At 37.5% G+C, this 24,074-nt stretch overlaps 1 protein-coding gene across 1 annotated transcript in view; it reads left to right on the top strand.

The window, feature by feature from the left end:
* The window catches only part of LOC114521308, a 39,429-nt gene that overhangs the window by 14,175 nt on the left and 1,180 nt on the right, over positions 1-24,074 (top strand). The window contains exons 18-33 of the mRNA XM_028541702.1: positions 197-1,125; positions 1,271-1,415; positions 2,581-2,669; positions 2,852-2,897; positions 3,266-3,309; positions 4,964-5,032; positions 5,961-6,104; positions 16,369-16,548; positions 16,650-16,735; positions 17,137-17,293; positions 19,628-19,776; positions 20,273-20,356; positions 21,697-21,852; positions 22,875-22,997; positions 23,687-23,830; positions 23,964-24,026. Of these exons, the coding sequence (XP_028397503.1) occupies positions 197-1,125; positions 1,271-1,415; positions 2,581-2,669; positions 2,852-2,897; positions 3,266-3,309; positions 4,964-5,032; positions 5,961-6,104; positions 16,369-16,548; positions 16,650-16,735; positions 17,137-17,293; positions 19,628-19,776; positions 20,273-20,356; positions 21,697-21,852; positions 22,875-22,997; positions 23,687-23,830; positions 23,964-24,026 (2,608 nt within the window). The remainder of the gene's footprint in view (positions 1-196; positions 1,126-1,270; positions 1,416-2,580; positions 2,670-2,851; positions 2,898-3,265; positions 3,310-4,963; positions 5,033-5,960; positions 6,105-16,368; positions 16,549-16,649; positions 16,736-17,136; positions 17,294-19,627; positions 19,777-20,272; positions 20,357-21,696; positions 21,853-22,874; positions 22,998-23,686; positions 23,831-23,963; positions 24,027-24,074) is intronic.

Genomic DNA, 24,074 nt, shown 5'->3' with positions numbered 1-24,074 from the left:
GTAGCGCTACAAATTGTGTTTTATTGACCGTTTCATACGAACAAAAACTGAGTTTCTTCATCTTCGCATGTAACCCCAGCAAAACGACTGAAAACGAATTTGATCTTTCAATCACCCAATGTGATATACCATTTTTTTATGTATCTCAGTGTGATATAGTTTGTATATTAAGTTTTTATTGGCTTTCTTTGGACAGATCCTGCACGTAAAAAAGCAATCAATGGTCTATGCAATTTATATTCTGTTCTGCAAAAAAAGAAACTTAACGATTGTATGGGCATATTTCAACAACGCGCACGAGTTCTAGTTTTCAGTCAAGATATGAACACTCGGAGCTTCTTATTAGAAGGAGTTTTCAAAGAATTAGTTACAGATACGGAAGAGATGTGTAAAGAGAGACTTGAATTTTGCAAGGATTTGGCACTTAGTGCAATCGAGAGGAGACTTCACGGCGGGAAACACTCATGGATTTTTTCCGCGTATGCCAACGGCTTCGAGGTAATTGTAAAGTGCTACAGGGAAACGCGGGCCGAACTTCTTAACAAGCGTCTTGGCTCACGACCAAGTTATTGTGAATACGAATGCAAAAATTTAATCGAGTTGCAACATCCAAACATCATACGGCTTATTGATTTTGACGAGCGTGTCAAGTGTGTGCTGTTAGAGCCTGTCTCAATTGGAAATCTGCTGAACTACCTAAGGAATCGCCGATCCGATGCACTTGGGCCTACGTTGACGGAGCTGTTGTGGATTGCTGTGAACATTGCAGATGCGTTAAAATATTTAGAACGGATGGGCATTCTTCATCTGGCAGTGCAGGCGGGAAATGTTCTTCTCCATGAAAGAAATATTGCAAAGTTAACAGGGTTTCAGTTCAGTCGAACATGGGAACAGATAAAGGAATCTGGAGTGAAGAAGGCCGTCGAAAAACGACATTTTAAATGGATGGATCCGCAAGCACTTCGATTTGAATCTCTTAATCGGAAGACTGTGTCGTGGAGTTTTGGTGTCTTTCTTTATGAATTGCTGACCTTGGGTTGCGTTCCTTACAACCACCACGGGTCATGTTCAGAACACGAGGATTTCAAAAGAAAACCGTTCACTTCGCTCGAAGCAAGAATTTTTGTAAGTGTAAAGCTTTCCTTGACAAACATACTCCATACTTTTTATACCTTATGTTTCATACGAAAAGAAATTATGTTTCATACGAAAAGAAAATGTTATTTATAATTGGTCACATTTTTAATCTCATTGATGTTGAATTTTACAGGTAATACGCGGAGGAAAATTAGGACGAGAACCTTGTATTCCCAAAGCCATATACCGCTCAATCATAATAGAAAAATGTCTTCAAGATAATTATTCATCTAGAGCCTCGCCAGAAGAACTTGAAGGACTCCTTCGCAGTCAAATAAGTACGTAGCTAGTCTGCTTAGTTGAACGATCTCTCGACGTTTAATTATAATTCAACTCCCCTCGGTATATATTTTCATAAATAGTTTATGCTTGATAAAATGTTCATTATTTGCACGATAAAATTACGGGCTGCTAATTGGTCGAAAGGAAAAACATATATTTCATTATTGATTTATTATACATCTTCTGTAATCAATAATTGCAAAATGCAAACATCTTTCGAAGACGTCGGTCACTTTGAAGTTCTTCGAACGAAGATTTTGAACACAGACTTTGGGCACACAAACTTTGCTAGTGTAAACCGGCCTTAAAAGTTGGTGGGAAGGAATGCAAATTAATGCAACAGCGACAGCCATTTTGCCAGTAATTTTTGGTAATGTTGTGGCAAAATTTATTGAAATTAAATTGTATTTTTGTCCTTTTTTGATTACAGAAGATATATAATTGATAAGTATTAAAAGAGTTAAGTCGTGCATTTAATGCAAAATCATACTCGTGGTTAGCAAATCAATCTCCCGCTTGACTGTATAAACAGTCTATGATTTTGCACTGCTAATTGTTCTATTACGATTATTTATTGTACTGCAGTACAATTAATTATGTTGTTATAATTAATGCGATAAAGCCCCTACCTCCTCCGCAGGCCCTTTTCCCGGAAAATATGGTGGGCGGTAATATTTTGCGAGTTTAGATAAGGCGCTACAAATTCGATTTTATCAGACAAAAAATAAACAAATAATCATGCTGCTGGTACATTGTTCGATACATTATGTCCTGAAATTGGACGAGTCGCCAGGGCAAAATTTTCAAACATCACTCGCAATATAAATCCTGAATAGACCTTTCCCTTATTAGCTTTCAAGCGCGCAATGCGTGACGGTAGTTGATTATCAAGTAACTTTGAGTTGCAATATCGCTCTGCTTAGAAGCGATTTTGTTTGTTAAAAACCTTACTGATTGTTTTTGCTCCTTTGTTGAACTAAATCGCTCCTCAACATGCATGGCGAAATCACAACTAAAATTGACCTTCATAATCAACTTCCGTCACGCATTGCGCGCTTCAAAGCTAAAAGGGAAAAGGTCTATTTTATGATCGACAACGCATGATTACCTATACAAATCCTTCATCGTAACTTACTAATTTGTATAGCTTTTAATTCCTAGAAAATACAAAGCCATCCAAAAAGATCTCTGCTCCTCCGGAGATAATCCTCGAGAAAGAAGATCGAAATCCAGAAAATTACAACCCAGGGGTTGGTATAGAGGTTTTATTAATTTTTCAACACAATAGTAAATTTGGCTTTTCGTTCAAAGATTTTCATTGGGCTAATTAATATTCACGTAAAGGAAATTTTAAAACACCTTAGTAATTTCAATTTCATTATTTCTTACCAGTGTCCCAATTTAATGCTAAATTTTTCTTTAATTTTGTTAGATCGACGATGATGACGATTTTCCCTTTGCCCATCTAGATGTTTTAGGTACTTTCACGGTTCTTTCTTTTCAATATGTTCTTAAATTTTTTTCAATATATTCTGTTTCTAAACTATATTCATTCGCTTCCCATACCCATGAAGAATCCAACATTATCTGCTTCCATTTGAGGTTATGCAGCCATTGCTGTTATCATTTATTCGAAGCGGTGATTCAAAAACGTTTATTTCCAGTTAGGTCCATTCTTCCGAAAAACCTTCAACATTTAAATAAATTCATATCAGAAAATGAAACTATGCCAAATCTAGTAGACTAGTTGTGACCTTAACAACTGGCGCTACACAAATATATTTACGGACGTGAATTTACACCTCTCACCATTGTACAACTGTCGTGAATTACTTTTCAATTGCAGAACACGTTTGGAATGAAAAATACCATTGCAATGAATTTTTTGAGGTACGATTTATGTTAATTAGATAAAAAAATAGAATCTGCACTCACATACGATATCCGCAACTTTGATTGCAAATAACAGTAACTAGAAATTATTTTGTCCTCAAATTTGTGTCCTCAAATCTTCCCAAAATGTACACGTCATGCACATGCCATGACACTTGCTGGGCTGATGGCTGCGGGCTGCCTGTGAATTTTTTACTCTTTCTGCCGTTTTAGTAGGAATTTGTTGGCTTTTAATTGATATAAATTATTAGTGAGACAAGTGGAGTGGTAAAATGTGCTACCGAGATTCTCCCGCGCTCTTGTACTGAATTTTTTGTAACACCTGCATGATCAATATTTTTTGCGAGGCAGACACTGTTTTCGAAACAGACGCGATGGCGACGTTTCTAAGGACAACTCCTACAACGAAATGGTCTAAACTTAGAGCATTTGTACAAAAATATTGAGTAAAATGGTTTTTTACCATGGCTTCTGTGCAAGCAATGGAAAAGGTGACATTGATGTAATGTTTAGAGGAAATTAATGCTTAAAACTAGGCGAAAGACGGCTACTCGAGCAGCAAATACAAATCATGAAGAAGATAACGTTTCATCAAGTTTTGTATATTAATAGACAACACATTAGAATTAAAACAACCTAGGGCTATTACGAATCCGTGTACTATTACGAATGCGTGTACTATTACGAAAAAAAGTCATAAAATAACTGCTCGAGATGGGCAGAAAACAGCCACAAAAGCTAATGATGTAATGATGTTGATCTCGATGTTGATGATCAAAATTGTGTACAAACTGAGACAAAGGATAAACCTGCAAAAAATAGGTTAAGTTTCCGTCCTCTTTTTTCCCGTCCTCTCGAATCGTATATAGCACACCAGAAAGGAGAAATAGACAATCAAGGGTCAAAAATTGAAATACTTTAGCAGGAGTTAGCAGATTATATACAGCGGAAAGAACCCTTACCTGGAACTCTTTCGTGTTGCAGCAAGTGTGACCGTAAAGAGGGACATAATCGCTTAAATTGCCCATACCCAAAAGAATGCACTTCTGCCTTGCTTTTGCGGAAATATTGAAAAACATCCTAATGATAAGTATGACGGTCAAATAAAAAACTAAGAATGTCGCTGGTGCTTCCCCGGAAAATATCCGTTCGTACTGTCACCGCAAGCTTTTAACACAGAGTCGATAATCTCGCCTTTAAATTTATTATACATGCTTTAAACATGCTTATTATACTTTGCTTATTAAACATTAGTTTGTTGTTCACCAACTCGTCCAGTGAAAAATAGCCATCACGCGCTGCAAAAATGATTGATCACGTGGTACAAAAAATTAAAAGAACGCGGGAGAATCCCGGTAGCAGATTTTACCACTCTACCTGTTTCAATAATAATAAATTTATTTTTAAATGAATTGTCATCTCCGCAAATGCCAAAACATTAGTGAAACGGCAGAGATCATGACGTATATCACGCAATATCACGCAATAAACACTTGCAAGCAAGATGGCTGCCTTGGCCGGACATTTTTATGCTGAGATGGACACCTGTCCATCATTTATCTATGCCATCATGCATAAGCATCTGCGTTATGTCCCAGTTAAATTCCTTTTCATTGATCCAGACTTTCATCTATAAAAATCTCTTCTTTAGGATGGATACAACAATGCAGATCCTTCTCATTATGGACCAGTTTTGTGTGCAATGAAACGGAAACTGGAGGTATGTACATAGGAAGCCCAGAAATCTGTCTGTGACTGAGTCTTCGACTACAATTGTTTACGCGCGCGGTCAGCTTTACACTGACTCGTACTCGAGAAAAAGTTAAATTGAGGTAAATATTAAGATACCTTTACTAAATTTTCGTAAATTTTCGTAAATTTTCGTAGATTTTCGTAAATTTACGAAAGTTTACGAAAATTTACGAAAATTTACGCAAATATTCGTAAATATTCGTAAATTTTCGTAAATTTTCGTAAACTTTCGTAAATTTTCGTAAATTTTCGTAGAGTTCGTAAATTTTAAAAGGCAATAAAATAATGCCTTTGTGATTCAAACCAAAACTCAAAAGCTGCTATCAGGCAATTTGCATCCCGCATGCATGGTCAGAACAAAAAATTTAGCAAATTTGTAAAAAAATGTGCCGATTCTTCGATACTTGCAGTGTCGTTTACGACAAAAGAAATGGCTAGTAGTTTAGTTGTTTTCTTCGAAATTAAGTCGCCAACCTTATCAATATATAGTACAGTCAGTATAAAGCTGACCGCGCGCGTAAACAATGTAGTCGAAAACTAAGTCACAGACATATTTCCTAGGTATATATATATATATATATATATAAATATATATATATATATATTTTTATATATATATATATATATATATATATAATATATATATATGTATATATATATATATTATAATATTTATATATATAATATATAATATGAATATATATATATATATATATATATATATATACATGTTTTTTAATAACAAAGTCAATGAAATGAGGGTATATAGGCATAGCATCATCTAGGATTGTTGCAAAAAAAATTAATTTACACATTTGATAAATGAATCTACCATGGGGAATTTAGGAAATGCAGCTATATTATTGTTGCTCTACTTTTCATTCCATTTCATGCAGGGTAATGAACACAAAGAAATCTGTGTGCTAGAATACATACCATTCAAAGCTATAAAACTGGTCGAAAAATTGAAAACTTTGGATTGTCCGGAACTTATTAAAGTTATCGCGGTCAATCCATACGGTCCGCATACATTGGAAATGGTTAGTATATAGTCACTTTTTACTTTTGCGCAGGGTCGTAGCTAGAAGCTTAATTGGGGGGGTGCATATTCATATATTCGTCTTATGCCCGAATGATTTCTTTTGTATGCTATTGTTCCTACGGTATGCAAACATGAATATATGAATATACACCCCCCCAATCAAGCGATCTAGCTACGGCCCTGCTTTGCGGGTAAAATAAAAAACGGCCGTCACGTCAAATAAAAAACGGCTTGCGCACAAACGACCACTAAACAAGGCTTATTTTGTTTCTTTATTAATATCAGTATTTTTCGCCTAATTAATATGACATTTAAGAAACTTTCAAGACAGATTTCCAACGATTTCCCATAAAATTAACGTTTGCAGTGCAATCATGTGATCGATATTTACGTATTTATATTAGCCATTTCAAATCGAGCATGGTACTGGGTCTAGTAACGAACCGCAAAACATCTATGGACTGTTTGGAGAGACAGGAAATATAGGTCTGAAATCATTTGTCTCTCGATGCACAGTTTAAGTTTAAGTGTAATACGAATATTTATACAGTCCATAAATGCTTTGCGGTTCGCTACTAGACTCAGTACCCTGCTCGATTGGGAAATGCATGGTTAATTATTTCCGGCTGACGACATACATAGTAAAGTAGAAACAAAATTCGAATTATACAAGGGCTGTTCCAGCCTGCAAGTATAATTTCGGTTATATGAGGGAACGAAGGGAGAAATATATGAGAATACAAGCGGTATGGCATACCAATCTGTGCTTCACATCACTTTTTTAACCCTGAAAAATATTTGGTATTACCCCCCCTGAACTGACCTGTCCCATGATCCTGCTGTGGCTTATTTAACCCTGCATGAACAATGGGAGGGATTAAGGGAGGGCTCATATATTTCTCCCTTCGTTCCCTCATATAACCGAAATTATACTTGCAGGCTGGAGCAGCCCTTGTATAATTCGAATTATATTTCGGGAACTCCGGTCGAAATATATGAGAATACAAGTGGTAGAGTTCAACACTACAACAGTAATTCGTATTTAAACTTGTTTTATTACTCTCTGTAGAAAATTATCAGTCCAAAGACTATAATATGATTAATTTAACACAACACGACCAAAGTTTGATGTCGATGCTATAGGTCTGTAATAGAACTGACGAAACGTGGACTCTTTATTCCAGTCAGCCATCTTCAGTATCTCGTCTAAGGGAACAGATCCATTGACAGCTGCCGAAGTTGCTGCTCCCCTGACTGAATGTGCTTTAAAAATTTTTGTGTCTATACCAGCCGGACCTAGCATTGAACGAATCCAGCAAGCCAGTGTTGCTGAACTAACTGGTTTATGAGGTTTAATAAATGAAAGAAACAGCTTATTGGGTTGTTCTTTTGAAGTTTCTCTAAATTCAGCTGTCGTTGAAATGTAATGATTAAAACATGCCACTGGACATAACCTACTGTCATCCGGAAAACAAGTATAAAATGGCGTAACGGTTTCATCCGGTCGAGTTGTCTTTGTGGTAAATAATGTAAACGTTAGACCCTCTGGAGAAAGTTTGTAGTGATTGAGGTCAAAATTAGAGAGAGACGAGACTCTTTTTTGGCAAGTTAAGGTGAAGAGGGTTGCCAGCTTCAAAGAGAGCTGTTTTAATTTGAGTGTGGTGTTTTCTCCCATTTGCTTAAAGTACGCTGTTACTGAATGAACATCCCATGTGTGGGTATATCTAGGCTTTGGAGGACGATTGTTTAAGACACCTCTCATCAGATTTATAACATATGGATGTTGCCCAATAAGATAACTGTCGATTCGGGGATGGGTTGATGACAAAGTTGATCTGAGGACATTCATAGTTCGATACTCTAAACCTGAATTAAATGAATCAGCCAAAAAGGTAAGAATGTTGTTCAAGGTCGCTGAAACTGGATTAATTTTCCTCGTAGAACACCAGCGGCTCCAACGCTGCCAACTAGATTCGTAGGTTTTGCGTGTGGAACTACGAGTTGCTGAAATGAGTAGTCGGCTAACGTGTTCAGGAAGGCCTTTTGCTTGGTATCGTCGTTTGAGATGTGAAATACGCCCAGATGTAGACGTGGATACATTGGATGAATCGAAGAAAGGTTCGATGGGTCTATCAGGAGATGTTTGTTGTTTGGTAGAAGAGTCGGTTGTTCGACGAGAAGGCTGATTAGTAAGGGCCAACAAGGCTGGGCTTGCCAAATCGGCGCGATTAAGATGATCTCTGTTTGGTCCGACATAACTTTTTTGAGCACCATAGGGATTAAGTTGAACGGTGGGAAGGCATATCCCGCAAGTCCTTTCCAGTTGACCGTGAAGGCATCCCAATGTTGGGCTTCTGGGTCCGGTCTCCAACTGATGTAATTTTTCAGTTGTCGTGTGAGTCGAGAGGCAAAGAGGTCCGTTCGACAGTCTTTCAGGAATGGTCTCAAGATTTTTGGATCGACCATCCAGTCGCTGTTGTCCAGAAATTGTCTGGACTCGAGGTCTGCTTGAATGTTGGTCTTTTCTGGAAGGTGATGAGCTATGACAAAAAGGTCTCTCTGATTGCACCAATCCCAAAGTTGTAATGTCAGCTCTAGTAACTGTAACGAGTGGGTACGTGCCGCCCTTGTGGTTTATATAGGCAACGGCCGTGGAATTGTCCATGTTCAGTGACACAGTCCTTGCCCAATTGTTCTTCAAGAGGGCTTTCAAGCCGAGAAAAGTAGCTTTCAGCTCGAGTATATTGATGTGTAACAACTTCTCTGTGGCTGACCATTTCCCGTTGGTGTGATTGGTGCTGCTGACTGCTCCCCACCCCAGTTTCGAGGCATTGGAAAATATTGTTACATCCGGGGGTGGTATTATAATTGGGCTGCTATTGATAGTCGTAATATTTCGAAGCCACCACTGGACTTCCGCTCTCTGTTTGTCTGGAAGACAAACTTTCACTTCGTAATTGTGGTTTGAGCTGTGAAGGTTGCGGATAAGTAGAGGTTGAAGGAAACGGAAATGAAGGGGAGCTTTCCAAATTGCTGGGCAGTAAGATTCTAGCACACCCAACAGTTGAGCTATGCTCCTTAATGTATGTTTCCCTGTTTTCAGCAATTGTTGACACAGCTCTCGAATTTTGTTTATCTTTTGCTGAGGTAAGGAGATGATCATTACGTTCGAGTTGATAATGAACCCCAGAAATTGGATTACCTGAGTCGGAGACAGGATGGATTTCTCCTGATTGACTATAAATCCTAGGGACTCCAATAACTGTACTGCCATCACCGTGAATCGGCTTGTCTCCTCCGGTGTTGCCCCTATGATCAACATATCGTCGAGGTAAACTATTAGCAGAACGCCTCGTTTCCTAAATAACTCGCAACCGGTTTCATTAACCGCTCGAGTGAAGATCATTGGAGCTATATTGAGACCGAAAGGGAGAGCTTTGAATTGATAGGTTTTGTTTTTCCAACAGAACCGAAGGTATTTTTGAGATTGTGGGTGAATAGCGATTGAAAGGTAAGCATCCTTTAGATCTAGTTTTGTCATATGATAACCCTGTTGTAGAAGTGTTTTTATCGAGGAGAGATGCTCCATCTGAAAATGATGAGCATCTATGTACTGGTTTAGTGAGCTCAGATCTATGACTGGTCTCATACCGCCGTCTTTTTTGGGAACTAGAAACATGCGACTGTAATACGCATCCTTGGTAAAGGGAACTTTGCAAATTGCCCCCTTGATCAAGAGGTCGGACACTTCTTTGTCTATAAATGTTACTGACTCTGAGCGAATCTGAGTTATTTGTGCAGTCTTTTGAACAGGAACGCAACGAAAAGGAATCTTTAAACCGGTAACAATCTCTAGAATATATGGGTCTGCTGTCAGACCTTGCCACTGTTTGAAGTGGCTTGGTAATTTGGCGGCCGTTGGAAACGAGACTGGGAGGGACGAAAAAACCGACCCCGCTTGTTTGGAGTTTTGTATTTTCCTGACAAGGGAAAGCTTCTGCTCGAATGTTTAGAGTCCTGGTTATATAATCGGGGGACCGTGGGTGCCAGGTTTTTTGCCAAGCCCCGCGATAATTCGGCTTCTTTAGATGCAAGGGTGGGAAAGTCAGGTCCGAAAAGCAACCTTTTGGCATTTGGTAAGGGCTGGTTTGCCAAATCAACTTTTGATTTGTTAATCGACGTTAGTACCTTCTTGCGACGCAGTATGGATAATTGCGTGTTAGCCGAACCTAAAAGACATAGTGATTGCTCAACAAGTAATTTGAGATCTGTAGGGTTAACAGGAATGTTATTCTCTAAACGGTCATGTAATGTGCATAATGGACCTGTGATGTTTAACATGGCGCGTTGGACAACTGAGAGCTCTTTGTCTCTCTCCTGAACAAACCTTTTGTCATGATAAGAAATATGAGATAACATTGGAGGATTTAGAGTAGGAGCGACCAGTGCATCGACTTGCGGAATAGCTTGATCCTCTAAAATATCACAAATGTGATCAAAGTATAGTTTCCTTCGGAAATTCTTTTCTAGAAAGTCGTTAAACTCAGAGGATGGTGACCACGAGGTCGTCACGGATTCGGGGTCGTAAAAACTTGATTGACCCTCGGTGGATTTACTATCATCCATTGTTTGTCGATTTGTCGTGCCTCGTGTATCATCGCCATCGGTATCGAGACAAGGATTTTGTTGTGTGGTAGAGTTGAGAGGCTTAATAGCCTGTTCTGGTGGCTTAATAGCCTGATCTGGTGGCTTAATAGCCTGTTCTGGTGGCTCAATAGCCTCAAAGTCCTCGCAGTTCAAGGGATTGTCGTTTCCCGCCAAAATCGAAAGTGTGTCATCGTCCCGTTCGGAATCTGCTTGATTTCAGAATGAGAATGTGTGATGTTTTCGCAAACCATGGAATCTTCAAGTTGCGAAATTCTTTTATTACACACTTCCATGTTTGATTTGAGATCAGAAACTGTAGATGAGATAGTGCGAAGCTGGCGCAGCATCTCCACGTTAATTTTGTTATGATTTGACTGCTCTGTTTCGTGCGAGGATTTTTTAGACTTCGAAGATCGGTGGCTGGAGTCGCGTGAATGAGATCTTTTTCGCTTGTGGTGATTAGACATGGTCTAAAATATACGTGCCTAAAGAGGTCGACAACACAAAAAGGAAACGTGTAAAGATAGAAATATTTGCTTACCTGAAGCCTTACCTGTTCGTGTGTGAAGCAAGGTAAAAAAGCCACAGCAGGATCATGGGACAGGTCAGTTCAAAACACACAGGACAGGTTAAAAACAAATTATTTGAGAGAAAGCGCCATCTGAATTTTTCTCTAAGTCATTTGTGATCAGGGACTTGTAGTTTGTATAAAGTTTGGTTGTCGTTTGCGTTGTTTATTCCTTGGTTTTGATTGTCTGTTTACTTGGTTGAAGAAAAATTTTTAGCAGTTCCGTTGAGCAACGCCACTTGGTATGCTGACGATGCCACACAAGTTTAAAGGAAAAAGAGCGCGTGCGCCTCTGATTATTCAAAAGAAATACGAGAAAATCGCGGGAGAACTTGAACAAAATCACTGTGGATGGTGTAAGTCATGTATTAAGGACAGTGTAGGCTGTCTCTTGATTGTGATATCATTTCTCTGGCTATGCCTACGAATAAAACCATCATATATTCCATTGGAGAATGCATCTAACAACAATGTTATTAATTCCGAACTTACGACACTACCAGAAAAACTTTGTTGTATATGGTCAGCTACTCGAGATTTCAAACAGAGAAAATTTAATTACACGCCCAAGCATCGCTATGGATTGAATCTGGACACTAATCGTAAACTGGCTCACTTATTTCTTCTTATTCTTCTCGCTGGTGATGTGGCTTCAAATCCAGGTCCTATCTTGCCAAGTAATTTAAATAACGATCGTTTCATAAACAACTCATTCAATTGCTTAGTAATAAATGCGAGAAGTCTCAAGAGCATTCATAAAGACGGAGAATCAAAGATACCAGTCAATAATCTTCATCGATTCCAAGATTTGGTTTACAGTGAAAATTCTGATGTTATTTGCGTGACCGAAACGTGGTTAAACAACACCATTTCTGACAAAGAATTATTACATCCTGATTACACAGTATACAGAAAAGATCGTAAAGACCGCAGCGGTGGTGGAGTCCTAATCGCGATAAAAGCTGACTCGTTCAAATCGGTCAAAGAATTCTCTCATCAGGATCAAGAAAATTTGGAAATTGTTTCAGCTGAGTTAAGAACGGTTGCCGAAAAGAAAATTTTGTACTGCTGTTGTTATCGTCCTCCCAATGAAGATCTATGCTGGATGGCCAAATTTAAAACCTTTCACACAATTTGTGACCGTTACGATAATATTGTAATTGCTGGAGACTTCAATCTTCCAAACATCCGTTGGGAAACAATGGAGAGCGCAACTGGTGTCAATGAGCTTCTGTTCTTACAACTACTGAACGATCATTATTTGTCTCAACTAAACTGTATCCCAACACGTGGCAATAACGTATTAGACCTTGTAATCACCAACGTGCCCGACAATGTTAATCATATGCACATATTATCGCCGAATGACACTTCTATATTTACTGACCATCACTCCATCGTGTTCGATTTCTCCGCTTTTGTCAAAAAATCAAAAAAATCAGTAAGAACAATTTATGACTACACGAAGGGTAATATGGATGGACTATTTTCCGCCTTGAGAGAGAGCAATCTGTCTGAAATGATTACCAAAACTGACGACATTAATACTGACTGGGAGCGTTGGAAGTGTACTTTTCTATCGTTTGTTGCCGAGTTTATCCCAACAAAGAAACTTAGAGGTCGGAATCCATTACCATGGATCAACAGCAATATTCTTCACTTAATCAAGAAGAAAGAATCTATTCGCCGAAGATTGAAATCCACTCCCACTCAACATCTAAAAGAAAAGTTCAAGTTCATGCGATCGGAAGTCAAACGTTTGCTACGCGAAAGCCGTGAAAAGTTCTTCTCTTGTGTCAACGATGGCTTTAAGGACAACCCTAAGCGCTTTTGGACTATTCTAAAGCAGAAATCAAAAACCTGTAGCATCCCTGATTTCATCTCTATGCCTGCCACATCCAATCCCGCCAACCAAAATGACCAACCCTCAACTAGACTAACGGCCACAAATCCTTGTAAGATATCCAACATGTTCAATACTTACTTTGCATCTATATTTACCTCGGACAACCCAGCCTATCAACCAGAAATGTCAAGAATTAAACCAATTATTACAGAAAAAAGTCTGACTGAACTTGAAGTGGAATCGTCATTACGTGCTCTTGATATTAACAAAGCTTCCGGTCCTGATGAAATCCCTGCACGTTTACTCAAAGAATCTGCCTCCATCATCGCCCCATCTCTTTGCAAGCTGTTTAATAAATCTTTACGCCTAGGATCTGTTCCAGATGAATGGAAGTTAGCAAACGTCGTACCCGTGTTTAAGAAAGGAGATAAAGCCAAAACTGAAAACTACAGACCTATCTCACTGTTATCGATTGTCTCCAAAGTATTAGAACGCAGAATTTTCTTGAATATCAAACATCATTTATTTCAGCTGATCAACAAATGCCAGCATGGCTTTCTCGAAGGCAAATCATGTGTAACAAATCTGTTAGAAGTTTTGGACTACGTTGGTAGAATTCTAGATCATGGAGGTCAAGTGGATACGATATATCTTGACATGTCTAAGGCTTTTGATCGGATTAACCATCAGACTTTACTAATCAAGATGAGAAATTACGGTTTTGGAGGTAGTCTGCTGAAATGGTTCCAATCGTATTTATCAGGCCGTCGCCAGCGTGTAACAGTACTTGGTGCCACCTCAAACACTCTTCCTGTATCATCAGGTGTTCCACAAGGATCAATTCTTGGACCAGTTTTGTTTCTGTTGTATGTTAATGATCTTTTTGAATCAGTCAATACGTCCCAAGTAGCAATGTTCGCTGACGATACGAAATTGTTCTCTAACATTAAATGCCAGGAGGATTCTACGTTACTTCAGAAAGATCTCAAAAAGCTGGAACACTGGTCATCTACATCTGGTCTGACTTTTAATAAAGAGAAATGTAAGCAGCAACGTATAACCAGGAAGATTAAACCAATATCATCTGAATACAATTTAATCGACCACCAATTACATCGAACTAACATTGAGAAGGATCTTGGAGTATGCGTATCGTCCAACCTTACGTGGAATGCACAAGTTCATCAACAGGCATCTAAAGCTAACAAGTTGCTAGGCTACATTAGAAGAAACACAATGTTTATCTCGAGTTCAGCACCAAGACGGACATTATATCTCGCATTGTTCGTTCTCACTACGGCTACTGTTCGCAGATTTGGGCACCACAAACCATTGAACTCATTAACTTATTAGAAAGAACACAGAGACGTGCAACGAAATATATCCTCAACCTTCCATTTTCGACAGATGAAACGTACAACACAAGATTGCAAACCCTACACCTTCTTCCTATATCCTACTGGCATGAATACCTTGACCTAACCTTCTTCTTCAAAATTACTCATGGCATGATCGAAACGACTGTTTCCCCTGTAATCCAAAACTCACGTAGAAAAACAAGATCCTCATCAAGTAACAACACTAAATATGATGTTCCTAGATGTAAGACCACAACCTACCAACAGTCATTTCTTATCAGATCATGCCGCATATGGAACGCACTCGTGGATGAGTTGGATTTTGATACGGACAGTTATAGTTATTTCAAAACAGTCTTGCTAAAATATTATTATAAATCTTTAGCAGTGAATTATGACTCTGAAAATCCTCGAACATTCAAAACGATATGACTAAAATGTAACTTGGCGCGCAGTCTTGCGTGTCCAATATCCTGCTGTTGTTAGATAATACGAGAATGAGAGTTGATAAGGTCTACTAACCTATACATATATTCGACGTGAATTTCTATTTCATTCAGTTTTATAAATTGACTGATCGAGGTGATCAGTTTTCATATTTACTCGATCTTATCCACTCTTGGTCTGGTGTTGTATTAACTTTGTTTCTTTGTTATATGTTTGTTATGTTGTGCTTTGTTGTTATGTTAAGTAATTATTCGGTCCGCGGTAATTGGCAACTAGCTGTTGCGGCTCCCGTGTCAATTTATTGTTATTACATTGGCAAAGTTATTAAATTAGTTCAGGGGGGGTAATACCAAATATTTTTCAGGGTTAAAAAAGCGATGTGAAGTACAGATTGGTATGCCATACCGCTTGTATTCTCATATATTTCGACCGGAGTTCCTGAAATATAACTGATCCGAATAGACAGACATCTTTGATCTTTGAAACTGTAAATGAATCAAGTAAGATACAGGTTGACAGTTTATTTCAAAGTACTCTGAGTAATCATTCGCCTTATGATCGTTTCAGAAGAAACGTGAAACATTTCTGCATGCATTGATTTTATTTCATTTTATCAATTGCTCTATTAAATTTTGATATCGAGCACTCTTTCATCTTGGATACTTCACTGATTGTATATATATCATGCACAACGCAGAGAGAGAGAGAATCGATCAATCTATCATGTTGTTGGAAGGCCGATTAATCCAAGCGAAGCGAAACCTGATGACGTGCATGGCGAATAAAAGTGAATTTGTATGATATATTTAGAGCAATGTTTATATAGTAAAAAGATTAAGGCCAGTGTTAAGAGAAGGCTTGTTGTTTTTGATGAGGAGGGCTTCAAGAAAGGCGAGAATGTTGTAGCTGTTAGTCGAATGAAGTATTTTGTAGTTAAATCTAAGTTTTCAACAGGAGAAGGGTTTTCTGAAGGTGTAGGAAGATCGTTAAGTTGTGCATGTGAACTGGTCTTGTAGAGTGGCTAGGAACTGAGATGTTAACTTGCTATAGTGCATGTTAGCATGCTTATAAGTTTCTAATCAAAAACGGATAAGTCTTTTGCTGGTATGGACGATCGGAGCTATAATATAACACATTTTAATTTAAGTCCCATTTACACTACACTCGATTTATTGGCAGGGCACTGCTCGTGCCCATTTCACCCATGCCCGGCCTTTGTTTTGGTGGCCTAAACACTAATAAAATTGGGCTCGGGTACCTATTTTAGCCGTGCCGCGCCGTACCAATAAATTGAGTGTGGTGTAAACGAGGCAATTATAGCCATGCAACTGAAGAGAAAGGACGCGTAAACCTCTTGAATATATGCGCTGACTTAAATAAAAAAATTATTTTTCAGATTTCCGAAAGCTTTCCGCTGGGTAATGTTCTCGATGCAATGCTTCAAATTCCCCTGCTTCGTGGGTCGTATAATTCGTACATTCATCAAGCTGCGAAAGCCGTTGCCTATCTTCACACACACGGAATCGTGCACGGAAATTTAAAAGTTGAAAACTTTCTGTTGGTCAATTTTGACAAGGTAGGAGTATCACACATATCTCGTTATCATTGAATGTTTGACCAAACTTATGTATTGTGTTCATTAATATATTGTTTTTCATCATTATCAATTCTAATTAGATCAAACTAGGCCGTCTTGGAATGTCTATTGGAGAGGTGGATCCGAATGCTATATACTGCGAACCTATTGATAAAGATCCTCGATGGTAACTATATATACTGACTTTGCGGTTACTTACAACTGTTTGCTGTGTTATTGAAATAATACCTGCCAACTAAAATCTTAAAAATGACATCGCACACGCCAGAATTTAGTCGACCAACAAAAGCGTACGACAAAAAGCGCGTCCTGTGCGCTTGGCTTTATGTGGTACATATAGTCATTTGCGATTAATTAGCAACCGTTAAACTCAGAAATTAAAACTTAATGAAAGTCCGCCTAATTGATGACTGCATGGATGCGTGAAATGCAATTTGAATTTTAGTCTTCCCATACTGCATTAGATATAAAGCTATATACAAAACGTGATACATTATGGTTGTTATAATTTGCAGTTGAGCAAGCTTATGAAATGGTATAAGAAAGCTTGCATGGATTTTTTTTCAGGAATGCCCCAGAAGTTTTAAAATATGGTTACTACTCACAAACAAGCGATATTTGGTCCTTAGGAGTTGTTATTTGGGAGTTTATGAAAATTGCAAACAGTTCACCAGATGCGAATAGACAAGATGTCCTCCCATACAGCAATATACCGGATGATGAGGTATATACATTCATTATTGGCCTGCATTATTTATGCATAAAACTTTGTTTAAAACCGATAACTCATAACCCCATGGTAATGCAGCGCGAAATTGAAGCGATGAAGTGCGGGGTCTTTACTGTTGCCGGAATAATTAATACCGATCGCGTGTCTTTTAACTTGTTCATATACGCTAATCAGACCGTATTCTTGGACCAGGAACTGGTCCCTAACCGCTGCTAATCTTCCTCTTCTTCTTCTTCTTCTTGTTGTTAGGGGGCGACGCTCTTTAAAAAAACCCTAAGGCTCTAGCATTACTTGTTTGATCGGAATGAAACTTGGCACAATTATTCTAAGCAATATTCCGCATCGATTGACGGAGTTCGAATTTTTACTTTTGACCTTTGAAGCAAGTTACAAGCAATTCTTGATATATTTGCAGCAAATAATATATACATATCATTAATATTCAGCCTATATACAGGGTGAGTCAAAAAAACCTGACACCTTTCAAATTCAAATTAGCTGCGAACTTATGGCTGGAATATGACAATTCCCATGTACAATCAACAAAAACGTTTTGATAATACTGTTCTTTTGTATTTACAGAGCAGAGAATGCATTTTAACTCCCAATGGGAACAAACTTAATGTTTTACGTTAATTAATATGATATGCTTCGTATACCTATGAAATATTTTAAGCAACTTCTGTCACATTACAGCCACTATGCGACTAATTTGAATTTTAAAGGTGTCCGTTTTTTTTTTACTCACCCTGTACAGGGTGTCCCAAAAAAAACGAAAACTATTGAAATCACCCATAACAATGTAATTGTTAGAGTTTGTATACATACGTGTACATGTAAACTAGATCGTGCTACACTAGTCCTGTTTCAATAGCACAAGAACTGTGATGGAGCCTTATATCACACAGAAAGCGTTCATTTCGATTAAGATATAACCGAAAGTTGCTGCGGAGGTGATATTTTATCCGTTGTTTATGCTAGACGATAACCGAGAGTGAGGAACAAGTTCGTCAGTCTGTTCCTTTGGCTAGGCGTTACCAAGACCACCTGTTAAAGTGAAGAAACGAAGTATTTTAAAGAAGCTGCCACTACCCAAAAAACAGATAAGACTAACTTCAACCTGTCAAAAATGGTTCAGGCGCCGATTACATCAATCGCCGAGTGACAAAAAATCTTAGGGATATACGTCCATTGTATATAAAAATAGATTTAATCACAAAAGATGAACAATTGGAATTGAACTCTTTTTGCGAAAAAAACAAGTTGAAAGGGTCATTCATGATATCTTCCAGCCATGATGTTTTTTAATAATTATAATGGTGCACACGAGCGTCGTTTTCGAGCGTTTTCAAAATCGTTTTTGACTTTTGTCTATGGATTTTAAAACATTTTCATTCCTAATCGTGCCTCCATGGCTTCTCGACTGATTTTTTGGTGCATTTGCCTCGCTTTCGGTTTTTGCGTTTGCTTCCACTTCCGGGTTTTGTACTAATTTGTCCTGATAATGTTTGTTCTAGAATTTGTTCTAATAATGCATGTGTCCTAATTTCATCTGCTTTCCGTATTTTGTGACAATATGCTGTTGTTCCATCACAATACATAGGTTTAATCAAAATACCGCGGGTCGGAATTATAACTATACTACCCCTACTCGCTTCACACCGGCTCACGAATACCACAGTTATGGAATTGTTAGAGTCGGTAAACGTGTTTATATCTGTTAATTTATCCATCCATCCATCCGCCTTCAACCTTAAACCGAAAAACTGAAGCAAAAAAACAAAGCGTTTTACGCCACTTTTACGCCCTATAGCTAAAAAGTAATGGAGATTTCCATTTACTCATGCATGTATTCCTGCGCTCGATGCCGCAACATACATTTTGGCGAAGAAAATGCGAAAGTCCCCCATTCTATCTAACGCCGATAAATAATTGTGTAGATGTAGATCTCCCAAAAGACATATACGTAAATTTTTGACGATTTAGTTCCCGGTAGTATGATTATTCATTTCCTAAAAATTTGACACAGTTGATGAGCACCACTTAGTGCACTAAATTTATTGGCACGGCATCGCTAAAATTGGTAACCGTATCTAATTTTATTAGTATTCGGACTATCAATACAAAGGCCAGGCAGGGATTAACTGGGCACAGTACCGATTCTAGCCGGCCGTGCCGCCCGATAAATTAAGTCGCAAAATCAATCGTTTCTTGCCACGACTGTTCTTTGGTATATTTATCATCATCATCATAAATTATCATCATCAATGTTTATAATACATAATATATAATATTGTACATTTTACACCACTGCAATTAATTTTAAAGGTATTCAACGTGGTGAAAAACGGAAACATGCTTCAAAACCCAGACCCAACTCGACCATTTTTGTATCAGGTCTACAACAGATGTTGTGATTGCGATGCAAAAAATCGCCCGAAAGCGACAAATGTTGCCCATTTAATGAAGAACCATAAGTAAGTAAAATAACAAATTATATATAAATGACAATTAAATTATTATGAAAATTAGTTTTTCTAAATCAAAACTCAAAATTTTGCGCATTAAAACATATTTATTACCATTCAAAAGTTGGATATTCTTTCCAAAAGACTTGATAATGCGCTAAATGTGTAAAAGTCTTGAATATGATAATTATTTTTTAAGTCTCACTGCTATATTTCCCTAAATTTCCTATATTTCTAAATTGCCGCCAAAATAACATACGACAATTTTTCATTTGTGAAGAATATCGTACGTCTAATAAGATTGCATGAAGTTAATTTACCCAGTGAAATACGATTTTTATTTCCTCATTCTGCTGTGCATAGTCTCTATACACATATAATAAAATATTGTATTGGGGAAGGATCGACTGACACTAAAATATTACTATAGTAGGACTGTATTGTCAGGCCCCTAGCTACGCTACGGCTAATTACCATTATTTTTAATAATCGTTTCTTTCTTTAGGGATAACTTTTTATTACAGAGACCTTTACCTATAATTCCTGGAGAGACAAACATGTCAAACCTGTATGCTCCTCTTGGCGGAAGGTAAGTGTGAAATCAGAATATTTCACTTGTCTCTTTGTTTCTTTTTCGGAAGCGAACTAGCTGCGATTAGAAAAAAATTTTCAATCAGTTTAGGTACGATCACAAATCGACACAGACCGAACGCAATGCGACAACGCGACGCGAAATTTCAATTTTGAGAAGCATATAAATTAAATTCTGGAAGTGATGTTTGGAATATATATGGCCAGAGCAGTCAAAATGCATTAATCGTTAATAAGGATTACTAAAGAATAATTATTTTGATAGGTAAAAGGTTATTTGCGTTTGGAAAAGTAAAAAACCGCGTTCGTTGCCAGATCGCTTTCTGTCTCTTTGGGCCTTAAACTCTCAATTCGACTGCTTGTTTACAAGCATAGAATAAAGTTTGATCTGAAAAGGCGTGATATAACTAGTCAAAATGGTTGTCGCCTGTATACTAATTTGCATTTCATCCATACATCATAGCTTCGAGTTTTACTGTAAAATACATGAGAATACAGTGTGAGAATACAAATATATAACCACAGACTTCGAACGCTATCTGCCGCCGACGTCTTGACCGATAGAGCAGCTGTTTAGCCACGATTTGGTTTACCTTAGGTATTTCTGCAATCCGCTAAATTGAGAAATATATTGCTCAAAGTTTTAGCCGTGTTTTCTCAGCAAACTTATCAAAGCCTCTGACCACACACCTAGGCGGGCAGGATGCCAGGGTCCCCCTCCCTCCAGATACACATATCAACACAATCAGGGGATCAAACGGGGAGATACTTAAGGAAAGTAATTCGATCATCAAAACAATGCGATGGACGGCTCTACTATTGATTTAGAGGTCAGCAAACAGTGGGCAAGTTACTGAGAACTCGAAACGGTGATTTTAAGCCTTGTATTTTTGCTAGGTATATGTATTTTATAGTAAAGGTTGAAGGCCATTGTTAAATATCAGTATACATTCGACACTCATCATGACCCAAATTTCTGGTAATGCTTGTCATTTGAATACCACTCATCTAGAGCTTAGGATCACTTTTTGTGTATGCTATACGATTAAGTTTTGCTAATACCTCGAATTGTTCGCTAACACAGAAAATTTGCTAATACTTTTTGAAAACTAAAAATGTTGCGTCTTCAAAACATATGTATGGGCTGTAAACAAGGTAGTAACTTAATTTATGATGCGGCTCTGGTAGCGGCGCTTTATGATGCGGCATATACCTTTATTATCCATAAGATTGGTGACAGTGAGTTTGAAGAATGAGATGCAAGGAAATAATATTTGTCTATTTTGGAGGGAATATACAATATACCCATCCTAACGGTGTAATACCACGTTATTACAGGACGGAGAGCACAGAAAATATATACCAAAAATACCTTCCTGTTGTTGATTCACATGGCAATGGTGAATACTCAGAAGACGCGAGATCAAATGTTCATGGCGGCAACTTGCAAGAGGCATGTGGTCATCCTTGTAGATTTACGACGAATACGAGCAGGTATATACAACGAGATGAGCAAAAAATGTTTATGAACATTCCTTTGTTCAGACGATTTTAGGTGGCTGTCTACAATTCTCAAAGAATAGTCATTTTGCGCACCTCGACGTTCAATCTAATTTAATTCGAGTATATACACAGAAATAACCCTACGAGCGTTTTTATGGAGTTGTGTCGATCGTTTGCACTTTACTGCGCTTTATTTTTTGTCTCAATTTTTTGTACTTTTATACCGCACTTTTTTGTCTCACTTCACCAATCAAACGACAATATATCTTTTTTTTCTTCGGTGAATTTTTCTAAATTTTGTGGGAAGATATCGTCGACACTTCCCGTGTCTTCTTTAATGATCGTAATGATCATGATAATGATGGTTGCCATGGCAACCATAATGTTCGGAATAGTCATAATAATCATAATGATCATAATGATCATGATTGGTCACATCATCAGTAAAAACTTAGATATAGAAATTGCACATTGATCACATTCCAAAAGTTAGCAAACGAGTACCCTTAATTACACCGTTAAAAAGCTGAAATTCCTGATACAAAACAAAACTCGCTTTGACATGGCCATGACCATGTGAATCCGCCATAGTGTAAATAGAGAATAATACGTGGAAATTTAATACGTAATCTCACGTACTCATTTCATTAGCTTTTCATGGACTATTTTAAATTTAATTGTGATAGATTATCACGGTGTACAAGACAGATTGCGTCTACCTAGGGTAAAATTGGAAGCTGCAAAGAAGTCGTTTTACTACAGGATGTCCCAATAAAACCGGAACCAACATTATATGTATTAATTATGCATGTACTCGCTGAAATTAAATTAACATTTACATAATTATTTTTCACTATAGTTTAAAACTTAACAAGCCTTTTAGAAAGACGCCTCTCGTCCAATCAGCACGTATGTTGTGTAATTCGTTCGGAATTTTTTTCGGAACATTCGCATGGTAAGAACTAAGAAAGTGGTTGAGTTTAAAAGATGAGCCAATATAAATTGTTTTGCAGGACGGAAGAAGACATGCACCTCACTCGTGGTACAATAGAGGACAAGGAATCAGAAGATGTTAATTACGACGTACAAGAGGCACATGATGTTTGTGGAGTTACTGCGAGCGAAGATATACCGGGGTGAGCTTTATGCTAATTTTCATTTTACCTTACATAATATATAATAGCCCTTGCGTTTTGCTATAAAATACATTGAGTGGGAACAGCTGCTGAACAATTTAATCTCGCTATGCTAATATTTTGGTGTTCATTTTCTGCGAAAACGATAAATTTCTAAATAAATGTGTAGCGATAAAGTAAAACGATGAATTTCTAAATAAATTTGTAGAAATAATGTAAGCAACTTCAAGCAAGGTTAACGGCGACGTTGCGCGTTTTTGTATAAGTTATTGGCATGCGTGAGTCGAAGACGAATTGAAACTGGTAACTAGCAAATGTTGGAAACTTAAGACTGGCTAAATTAGCAATACATACATGAAAAATCCCTTTGCCTATTAAAGCAATTAAACATACATATATATATTTCGAATAGACAACAGTGAAAAAGTATAGTACACGTATCTATGATTACCATCCATTTAAATCAGTTTTTGTCTGAAGGCGTTTTTCACACTTCCTTTCTATCAATTTTACGAGTTTTCTGTATATTTTTAAAACGACCTGAGATCAAAAATATAATTTTCCGAGAGTTTTAAAGAGTTTGCAAGAGTTTTCCAAGTTTTAAAACGAAATGCGGACAGAATCCAAATTTTAAATCGCACGCTTGCAACGATTGCTATAGTTATTAGTAATTAATCGTGTACCTTTAGAGACGAGTCAAGTCATGAATACTCCGAAGTATGTGATGATGATGATAATGATGATGAGTTTAAAACTGATAATGAAGAGAAGTATAAAGAAGGTGATCATTCACGAAGGCCGAATGTGTTGTTACGATTTTATTCCCAAGAATGGTATATTTCTCTTTGATTATCTCTGAATAATTTCACAATTTCATATTAATCTGAACGAAAAATTTCAAGTGTCAAGCGGGAATTGAATTAGTTACATCCTCGGGTATCTAGACCCTGTCTATTTTTGATTTAGGGTGGAGGAGGGTATTCATGAAGATGACATTGAAAGAACAAATACACATGAAGATAAAAAGAGGTAGATTTATTATATAGAAAAATTATTAAGTGAATTGAACGCATATAC

Source organism: Dendronephthya gigantea, unplaced genomic scaffold (genome assembly GCF_004324835.1).
Source record: "Dendronephthya gigantea isolate DGI-Jeju-01 unplaced genomic scaffold, DenGig_1.0 000000F, whole genome shotgun sequence".
Classification (NCBI taxonomy): Eukaryota; Metazoa; Cnidaria; class Anthozoa; order Malacalcyonacea; family Nephtheidae; genus Dendronephthya; species Dendronephthya gigantea.
The sequence above is the reverse complement of the archived record's forward strand: the minus strand, read 5'-3'. Positions and strand labels throughout refer to the sequence as shown.